Source organism: Petaurus breviceps, unplaced genomic scaffold (assembly GCF_028583685.1).
Source record: "Petaurus breviceps papuanus isolate PSGF00001 unplaced genomic scaffold, PetGlider_PUasm1.0 172, whole genome shotgun sequence".
NCBI classification, from domain to species: domain Eukaryota; kingdom Metazoa; phylum Chordata; class Mammalia; order Diprotodontia; family Petauridae; genus Petaurus; species Petaurus breviceps.
Window position 1 is genome coordinate 3,629,654 of NW_027185755.1, and position 10,539 is coordinate 3,640,192.

General features: G+C 47.5%; 1 protein-coding gene across 1 annotated transcript; it reads left to right on the forward strand.

The window, feature by feature from the left end:
* Positions 1–1,523: 1,523 nt before the first annotated feature.
* FARSA (phenylalanyl-tRNA synthetase subunit alpha) lies at positions 1,524–8,290 on the forward strand. The gene is made up of 13 exons (XM_069082965.1): positions 1,524–1,720; positions 2,217–2,354; positions 3,609–3,707; positions 4,241–4,359; positions 4,575–4,667; positions 4,745–4,873; positions 4,969–5,084; positions 5,505–5,589; positions 5,674–5,773; positions 6,655–6,823; positions 6,961–7,038; positions 7,424–7,538; positions 7,752–8,290. Exons 1-13 carry the CDS (start codon positions 1,574–1,576, stop codon positions 7,855–7,857), a joined length of 1,494 nt encoding a protein of 497 aa, XP_068939066.1. The 5' UTR covers positions 1,524–1,573; the 3' UTR covers positions 7,858–8,290.
* Positions 8,291–10,539: the final 2,249 nt, after the last annotated feature.

Genomic DNA, 10,539 nt, shown 5'->3' on the forward strand with positions numbered 1-10,539 from the left:
TGTCTTAACAGTCATAATTCTCTCCTTCCCTTGACCCACCAAGCATCAAACACAGGGTCAGGCATACAGAAGGTGGCCAGTACAGGCAGTTCTTGCTTTAGGTTAAGTGGACTCTTTGACAGACCTCTATATAAATTGATTTTTACATAATGCCAATTTGCCCCTACATCTAAGGTATACACAAAACAATGCCTTTACATATAATAAAATAAACTAAAATGCAGATATATTAAATATTGTAGCATGATAAACAGAATTATAAAATGAAAGGTAAAATTAATGATAAAGTACTATATAGTCAAGTTAACCAAAACCAAACCAATCAAACCAAAACCAGGTGTGCAGTATATTGCCCCTTTCCCACCCATTGCACCTAGCCTTTATTACTGAGGGCTGTCTGAACAACTTTTTTTAATGAAACTATAAAGAGATGTTTGGACAGTGGCTCTCTTTCCCCCCCCTCATATATCTGAAGATAGCAAGCAATATTATCCTCAATTAGTCTTTGAACTTTTAAAAATCTAGAAGTAGTTGGATCCATCTTTTCAATACAAGAAAAAAAAATCACTCAAATGATGAAATGCTTCTGTAAATTGTTTCATGGAAAATCTTTTTGGTTCAACCCCAGGTTCCAAAGCTTCCCTTTCTTCTTCTTCAGTCTTTGCAGCTAGCAGCTCAGACAGATCCTCATTAAAATTTCTTTCAAAATTCCTTACTAAAGTCAAATCTCCAATGTGAATATACCTAAAGCAAGAATGGTCTGTAATAACTAAAAGCCCTCAAAGTATCAGAATCCAGACAACTTTAATGGAAACAACCCTCATTTCTGTAGTGCACAAGGACTCTGTGACAAGGGTAGAAAAGGAATTATTTCATTGAAGGGAGGGGAGAACCTGGGGGCCCCAAGGCATTCAGATGTCACGAGCTGGGAGTCAGGATAGGCAGCCAGTTGTCCCGCCTCCAACCCTGCCCCCACGCTAGGCAGGAATGGAGACTGGTGGTCTCTCTGCTCGGGGGTCCTGGATGGTTTCTGTGGGGCACCTGCTGCTGCCCCAGGGGCTTGCACAGGCTGGGCTCTCGCCAGGTACTGGCCTTGAGGCTCTCTGCCTGCCTACTGTGAACAGGGTCTGGGTGTGGGGCCCCCTTGCAGTCCAGGGCCGGCTCCCTCCACGCCCACATGGCCCAGAGGGGCTGGTTCCTATATCTTGGACCCGTTTAACTACCAGGTGGAGGTCCAGGATCAGAGGTCAATGTGGGCTTTGGCAGGCCGCGGGGCGAAGACGGGGCTTGGGACGTGGGGTTTAGCACAGCCCAGGAAGTCGGTGCTAGGGGCCATGGCACAAAAGACCCAACGAGGAAGGGCTGCCCTTCCCCTCTCAGCCTGTCTTCCACTCGGGCTTAACTGACCCTACCCTTCTTCCTCCCGGCCCAGAGTTGGTACATCTGACTCACCCAAGATGGCGTCCCGCGCCGAACACAGCCGTTTGGCCACACTGAAGGTGGCGGGCCCCGTTCTTCCGGGCGGCGGCGCTTCCGGTTCCGGGGTGTCTCTTCCCATATTCACTTCGCAGATATGGCTGACGGGCCGGTTGCTCAGTTGCTCTTACAGCGGCTGGAGGGCGGCGATGGAGGCTTGGACAGCCTGGAGCTGGCGAGCGCGCTGGACCTGGAGCACCAGGTCGTGGTGGGCGCCATCAAAAGCCTGCAGGCGCTAGGGGAGGTAAGGTGGTCTGCGAACTAGAGCCGGCTGATGCAACTGGGCAGGGGCCGGCAGGACGAACGAGGCCGCCCCATGTGGGGCTGGAGGGCGGCCAGGTGGCGGACCGAGGGGACTGGGACCAGGCAGGAGGAGCAGCCGCATCCTGGAGGTGGAGGGTCGCGTCCTGGGGGTAGAGGGCAGGGATGGGGCTGGAGGAGGGGCCGCCTGGGCATGGAGGGCCAGGGATGGGGCTGGGAGGAGCTGTGTCTGATTGTAGAAATGTGTATAGGAGGGAATCACCTCTCAGGAATGGGAGACTAGGAATGGGGATGGGATCAAGGGTCATTTAGGCATAGGAAAGGAGGAGATGGGGGGGTGGGTCACAGAGAGTAGTAATTATGTCCTGGAAATGGGGTGGGAAGAGGTGATCTGGGATAGAATATGAATGCAAAGAGTGGGGAAATAGGCCTAAGGAGGAAGACTTGGACCTGACAACCATATTCTTTTCTGGGCCTAGGTCATTGAAGCAGAACTCCGTTCTACCCAACGATGGGAGCTTACACCTGAGGGCCAAGAGACGGCCCAGGATGGCAGCCATGAGGCCAGAGTTTTCCACAGCCTCCCTCCTGAGGGTCTGGTGCAGAGTGAACTCATGGTACTAACTGACTCAGAGGGCCTAGGGGAGGCTCGTTTTTGGTGTTGCTTTGGTTTAGTAGATATTCATTCATTGTCTAATCTGGAAATAATAAGTTAAGGACCGTTATAATGATTAAAAGATATAGTTCCTACTCTCAAAAAGTTATCATAGGGGAGTAAAGGATGGGAGATGAACATGTGCACACACACATAATAAGGGGTACAGTGTGTGATGGAAGCAAAGGAGAAATTCATCGATTAGTAAACAGTTATTAAGCACTTATCTGCCAGGTACTGCAATAAGTATTGGGCATGCAAAAAGAGGCAAAAGGCAGTCCCTGACCTCAAGGAGCTCACAGCCTAATGGATCCAAACATAATGTTCTAGGAAAATTTGAGAAGGGATTGAACACTAAGTAACAATGTAATGAGGGAGAGATAGTTAAGTAAGTTCAGAAATAGTAATAGAGCTTGGCTAGATTGTTTAATGCTCAAACCAAAGTAATTCTATAGTACTGGAAAGATACATTGTAGCCAGATCTTGAAGACCCTTAAATGTTAGGCGCTTACATGGTTAGTGTTTTGTCCTGGTGGTTTTAGGGACTCCCTAATAACTTTGGAGAAGAAATATGATATGATTATTTTGGAAGATGATTTGGGGGGTTGGGTGAAGAAAAGGGAGAGGGAAGGAGACTCAAGGCCTTGAGATCAGCCGGAAGCTATGACAGTGGTCCTAGCCAAGGTAGCCAGGGTCTCAGCTGGGCATCTGCCATTATGAGTGAGGGGAAGTAGACTGGTTAGAGTGCTGGACCTGGACCCTGCAGACATAGCTATGTGACCTTTGCTTACCGCACCTTTTTAGTGCTTAGTTTCCTCACCTGCAAAATGAAAGGGTTGGGTTTGATCCTTGCTAAGGTTCGCTCTAGATTTGTGATTCTCTGAATTCAAGACATATCTTACAGGGAGGAGCAGCAAGATGTGGTTGCCCATTGTATGCTGGAGAATGAAAGCTGACTTCTCCATTCTGGGGGAATTGAAGGCACCTCTGAGCCACCATAGGAGCCCCTGTGATCCCACGGATCTCTTTTCCCATACTATTGTTATGCCTTAGCTCAGACTAAGATCTAAGATTACATACTAGATCTCAATGTAAGCTTAGTGAAGGGAGGGATCCTTTTCATCCTTGTACTCCCTGGCATGTAGTATAGTGCTTTACTCATTATAGTCCCTTAATAAAAACTTATAGAATATCATATCATTCTGTCTTCTCCCAGAAATTGCCTAGTGGGAAGGTGGGCTTCAGCAAGGCTATGTCCAACAAGTGGATCCGTGTAGACAAAAATGCACCTGGTGGGCCCCGGGTGTTCCGTGCTGTAAGTGGGGCTGGATTCCTAATGGTTCTGGGGAGCGAGGTGGGTTATATGTCTTCCTGTGGGAAGGGGAGACATGTCTTTTTGTGTAGGAAGGAGGTGAAAAAAACTGGGTGTTTTTTCCTGTGTGGGAAGGAGGTGAAAAAAAGAAACATAACTGGGATGGTGAGGGAGGTATGACGCTTTCCTCTCTTGGTGGGGTTGGGGATAAGGCAAAGGATGAGCCTGCTCTGACTTGCCCCTTGTGGTTTGGGTAGGATAGGAACTAGGTTCTCTATGAACTCTGCCTCTCTGGAGATCAGGGCTTCTTTCTATCCTGCTGTGGTTCCTCCTTCCCTATTTTTTTCTGCCCCCTAACTTTCCTTGGAGCCCTTGCTGCCTCATTTAACAAATGTAAAGTGCCTACTGTGTGCTGAGCCCTGTGCTGGGCATCTGAGGTGATACCAAGCTTAGATAAGACATGGTCCCTGTTCTTATAGAGTTTGCTATCTAGTAGATGAATATGCCCCCAAACATACTATAATACACTGGCATAGGTAGACAGTGTGGAGGACTTGGTGCGGGCAAAACTGCAGCTGGTGCAGCATGGAGAAGCCGAGCGACTGAGCGAAAAGGAGAAGAATGAGCTGAAGAAGAGGAAGCTACTGTCTGAAGTGTGAGCACTCCCTCAGCTGTCCTTCGTGACTATTTCCCCTATCCCCATCTCCCTGTTCAGCAGCTGTATTCCTGTCTGAAATTGTCTCCTTGGCTTAGCTCTCTTCTCATGCCCTCCCCATATTTACATGTAACTGGCATTCAGTTTCCCCACCAGGGGGCAGCTCTTTGTGTTAACCAGGTCATATCACCAAATCATCCCTTCTCTGGCTTCAGGACCCTGAAGACCTACTGGGTGAGCAAAGGGAGTGCCTTTAGCACCAGCATCTCCAAGCAGGAGGCTGAACTCAGCCCTGAGATGATCTCCAGGTATGTGCTTTGGGCTAGGGAGTGGCCATGCTACCAGTGGAAATCAGACCCATAGTCAACTGTTCTTTTGCTTCCAGTGGCTCCTGGCGGGATGTGAAATTTAAAGCATACAATTTCTCATCGAAGGGCGTCTTACCAGAGGGTGGTCACCTGCACCCACTAATGAAAGTTCGCACACAGTTCCGGCAGATCTTCCTGGAGATGGGGTGAGTCCGGGAAGGGGGAGATCTCGGATCTTTCTAGTGGGTTATGGGGATGAAGTTTAACAGGGATCATGGATAACTCTTGTACCTCCTTCTAGCTTCACAGAAATGCCAACTGACAACTTCATCGAGAGCTCCTTCTGGAACTTTGATGCCCTCTTCCAGCCCCAGCAGCACCCAGCTCGAGACCAGCATGATACCTTCTTCCTCAAGGGTCAGTCCTTGACTTTCTGGGCAGCACTCTCCAGACCCTCTCTTTATCCTGCCTCCAGCCTTTGATTGTCACCTTTCAGGCCCGTTTATGGAATTCTCTCCAGCAGGCACCTTTCTTTTCCTTCCCTGGACCTTCTAGCTTCCCTCTGAGAAGCAGCATGGCTTAGAGCTAGGGTTGGACTCCAGAAAACCTGGGCTCCGGCCCTGTCTCTGACACTCACTGTTTGGCTGACAAGTCACTAACCTTTCTGAGCCTTGGTTCCGCTGTCTATAAAATAGAGATAATATTCAGATCTTACATATGAAGTGCTTTGTGTACCTTACAGCCCTGTGTGGCAGGTGTGGTTGTCATTATCATTTCCTCCTCCTACAGCCTCCTTCTGGCCTCTTTGTTATTTCGTGCTATCTCTCTCTCCCCTAGACCCAGCAGAAGCCCTGGATTTTCCCATGGATTATCTGGAGCGTGTGAAGCGAACTCACTCTCAGGGTGGCTACGGCTCTCAGGGGTGAGAGCTCAAATGGTGTGGAAATTGCAGAGGGGGGTAGACAGAGGAAGAATAGGTACACCTCTCATTTTAATTTTTCCTCAGATACAAATATGACTGGAAGCTGGAGGAGGCCAAGAAAAATCTCCTACGCACACATACTACAGCTGCCAGTGCCCGGGCACTCTATCACCTTGCCCAGCAGGTATGCAGGGTTACCCCATTCCCCATGTTAGCTCACTTCTCTTTAACTCTCTTTGTCTCAGTTCATCGATTCTTAGGTTTCTGGTATAGAAAGTAACCAGTGAACTTGATTTTAAGTCCAAGCAGCATTTTTTTGGACTCAAAAAATTCAAAATTGAGCCCATTCGTGTGTATGTATGGACATGTTGGGAGTATGCACAGATGCAGGTACACGTGCGTGCGCACACACACTCACTCACAGAACAGATATCGGATCAGATGCCATTGGAAAGTCATCAATACGTTAAGGATATATTGCTTATAACATCTGTATGAGGTGACTGCTCTCATCTCCAGGCCAGTGGTTTCTTGGGACACCAGCTTCCCATCCCTAGAGACAGTTGACTTCATCTCAGTTAGGTCTCAAGGCCAGCTGCCGCAAAAGCCAACAAACCGGTGATCACTGGTAGAATGTCTTCAGTGGCCTGTTTTAGAGAAACTGTAGCAACACCCAGCTGGTCATGTTAAAGTCCACTACCACCTTACCCTGTAATTGGCATTGTTCCTGCTGTGCTTGTGGACTGCCCAGGCCTGGTCAGTCAGAATCAGGAGTCCAGAGGGAATGCCTGGATAGAGTTTCCCTCAGGAGCCAAATTGACCATTTGAATAAAAGCACAGCAGGAACAGAATGTATGAAATAATCCTTGCCAAAGTTATAAATGCATCTCGTTTATGTGCCCAGTACAGTCTTTTCCTGTGGCTGGTCTCTCTGACCCTCTTTTTTCTGTCTCTCTATCTCTCTGTCCCTGTGTCTTGACCAGTTCCCTTCCCTGTCTATCCATCTGGTTTCTTAAGTGCTACTCCCATCCATTCATCAGTCTAATCTTCCTCCTGTCTTTATAGAAGCCCTTCTCCCCAGCCAAGTACTTCTCCATTGACCGGGTTTTCCGTAATGAGACGTTGGATGCCACCCACCTGGCTGAGTTCCACCAGATTGAGGGTGTAGTAGCCGACTATGGCCTCACCCTGGGCCACCTTATGGGCATCCTCAAAGAGTTCTTCACTAAACTTGGTAGGAGGCATTCCCAGTAGGGTGGAAGGGAATATGGCATAGGCAGCAACAGAGAGTCCCCTTCCACAAAGACCAGTCTTTTGGGGAGGGGCTGCAAGGCTAGTTAGCACATCCTTTCCCATTCTTCTGCTCCCCAGGCCTCATGAACTTGCGCTTCAAGCCAGCCTACAACCCCTACACTGAGCCCAGCATGGAGATCTTCAGCTACCATCAAGGTAAGCAGATTTGGAGGGGGAGTCATGAGGGGAAGAACAGGACTAGCAAGAGACAAGAGAAAAGATAGACATGTCTCTGGGAGCAGAGACAGACAGATGGGCAGGAACTGGCACAGGGCTTTCCCCACACATGTGCTGGGTGAGGCTGGGGGCAGGGAAGGTGGAGAGAGTGGGAAGCACAAGTACTCACCATACCTCTAAGATAGTCCAGACCTAGGGAGTCTGTGTGTTCAAGAAAGCATCTTGTAGGCCTCAAGTGCTGGGCAGCCTGTGAGGATGATGGGAGCCATTAAATTCCCTGGAGTTTTCTAGGTGTTGGGGATTCCTTGGGGGGTGGGAAGGAGAGAGGCTTTCTCACTGGAACTTCACCTTCTGTTCTCCCCAGGTCTGAAGAAGTGGGTGGAAGTGGGGAACTCGGGGGTCTTCAGGCCAGAGATGCTGCTGCCCATGGGGCTGCCTGAGGGCGTGTCTGTCATTGCCTGGGGACTTTCCCTGGAGAGGTAAGTGTGTGATTGAGAAACTACAGATTCTGTAAATGGGAGCTACAATTGTGTGACTGAAGATTTATGGTTGTAGGGCTGGTGTGACCAAAGTGAGACCGAGTGTGATTATGAGGGACTGAGAGAAGTTCTGTGCATGTATATGTGTGGGTGTCTGTGACTCAGAATCACAATGGGTCCATTAATCCCTAACCCTCTTCTCTTCTCCCCTAGACCCACTATGATCAAGTATGGCATCAGCAACATCCGAGAATTGGTGGGACACAAAGTGAACTTGCAGATGGTGTACAACAGCCCGATGTGCCGTCTGGACACCTAGTCCTGACCTGTCCACCCAAGGATTCCCCTGCCCCACATGTTCACGTAGTGCTCATTCAGTCTCTGCTTGGACATCTGCGTCTGGGACCTTGGGCCCTTCGACGTTCCTGGGTATCTAGAGCCAACCTGGACCCACCTTGGACTCTCATCTCCTTTTGCTACCCAGATTCCTGAATATCTGGAACTTAGCAAGACCTATACCCTCTGCCCACCCACCACTCCCTACATATTTATCTCCTGAAAGGCCATACCCAGACTTTCCCTTCCTCATCCTGGTTTACTTCCCAGGCCATCCTTCCTCCTCATTGTAGGGCTGGACCCCTGGGCATGTCCACCTGAGTCAGAGTCTATTTCATACCTTCTGAACTGACATCCATCCACACTTTCCAGGTCAACCGCCAGACATCTGTTCATGAATAAAGTAGTTCAGATTACTTTGCCTAGTAGGCTTTCTCCTAAGAGTGGGCATGAACAAGGTGTTCATATACCTGTCTTCTCTAGGGTTTATCCAGTATCAGGGAGAGCACATGTGCACACAGCACCCCAAGCAGGCTGGACTAGCCTCTACCTCAGTAGTTTAGACCTTGGTTTGCCCCCAGGTAATGCTGAAGGCCATTCCTTTCTTCTCTGTTCTGCATTTTTCTTGTCCTGATACCCCAATTGCTGTTCTGGAGATCTCTGGGCACCCTGGTTTAGTTGGTGTTTAAGAGCTTTTGGTCTGAGGATAATAGAGCCTATCTTTGAGTAGATTCCACTCTTATGTGGTAGTGGTAGCACTGCTGGTGGGGAATTGGGGACATCCCCCACAGGCCAAGGGAGAATGGCTGCCAAGTTTTATAACCTCTAGGGAAAAAAAAATAAGGTTGGGTGGAGCTAATCAAGAGAGCATTTCTTGCAGAAGGTATTAGCGACTGATCCTAATTCTTGCTCTTCTCTTGCTAGTGTCTGGGGATCCTATCACAAAGGAATACAAAAACCAAACAGATACTCCTAAGTGGGATAACAGAAACCAACCAACCTTAGATTTATTGCTGAAAGAGGCATCAGAGATCATCTCATCTAATACCCACATTTATAGATATTAAAGCCGAGTCCCAGAGAGAAAGGGCCTACCTAAGAATTTATTAGAAGGGACCTTGCTTAAATCCACTACAATCCCTTATGTTCTGGAATCTGGAGTGAATAAGAGGCAGAGAATAGCACACATCTTCGCTTGCTTCTCTGTTATTTTTCATATTGTTTCTTGTGGTGCAGTTGGACATTACACAAATGTTCCACAATTTATTTTGCAATTCCCTAATTGATGACTGTCTACTTTGTTTCCAGTTCTTTTCTATTGTAAACAGTGCTGCTATAAATATTTTGATGTGTATTAGCTTTATCCTATCTTTGATCTTGAAATACAATGCCAAGGAGTGGGATTTTTATTCTGAATGTTGTAGTTATCTTCTTAGTGTAGTTCCAAATAGTTTTCCCTAATGGTTGGACGGATTTGAAGCGCCACCAAAAAAAGTATTAGTGCACCTGTTCTGCAACCCCTCCCACATTGGCTTCCCATCTTTTTATCATCTTTGCCGGTTTTCTGGGTGAGAGCCACAACCTCAGGAACATTTCAATTTACATTTCTCATAGTAATTTGTAGTCCTCCTTCGCCTGGTTGTTAATAGTTGTTCTTTTAGAGACTGTTTGTTAATATCTTTTGCCAAAAGGATAGTAAATAGTGGAGGAGGTAGGGTAGGGTCTGGTCAAGGGGTTGTTGGGGAGGGACAAGTCATGTCAGAGCATCTTCAATAAAGATGAATTAGGAAGTGGTTATTCAAGCATGGTGAGTGTAAAATCACCCCACCTCCACAAATGGGAAGGACTCACTTTGAGAATCACCTCTTCTTCAGAACTTGGTTGAGTGCTTGCTTTTAGAGGAAGGGTTAGGAAGGGACCAGGCAACAATGTGAACTTGAGAGAAGAAACTATCTTTTCTGACTTTGTCCCTGGCACTCAGCATAGTGCTTTGGTCCTAGTGTTAAACAAATGCTTTATTTGTTCATTTCATCAGATCCTTACTGAAGGCAAAGCTCCCAGGATGCCTAGCGCATAGTATATACTTTTTTTTTCATTCTTGACCTGTCAGTGTGTACACGTGTAGCCCTCAGACTATCCACCCATTTTCACTTGTTCTTGTTAAGGGACCAGCCCACCATTTTTTCTGATTATGCATTTCTTGGATGACAACATTTTACACTATATTCTGGGCCCAAATCACATTCTTCCTAATATTCTGTAAATTCACTTTACATCTTGCTGTTTCCCTTTTGATGGTCCAGGAATTACATTTGGTTTCCCAGCCATGAGGCCTCACCAAAAGAATACTGATTTTTTTTAAGGGGTGGGGTGTTCATTTCAAGGAGAAATTAAGAATCATTGAAGGAGTACTGTGCAATTTCCCAAACACTCCCGTTCCAGCTCCTTTTCAGTTCTGGGCCTCACCTTTTATAAGTTGGTACTGCATGTATGTGTTGGCCCAACTCAATGGATGGATTGACCAACTATCACTGCCTTTATCCATTTGGTGTTCCCCTTGTGGATTGTTAGGTTGTTCTCCAGTGAGTGGTTGTTGAGCTTATAGAGGAGATTTTGAAGTATTCTGAGACCTTGATACCATTAGCCTGATGTCATCCACAAACAA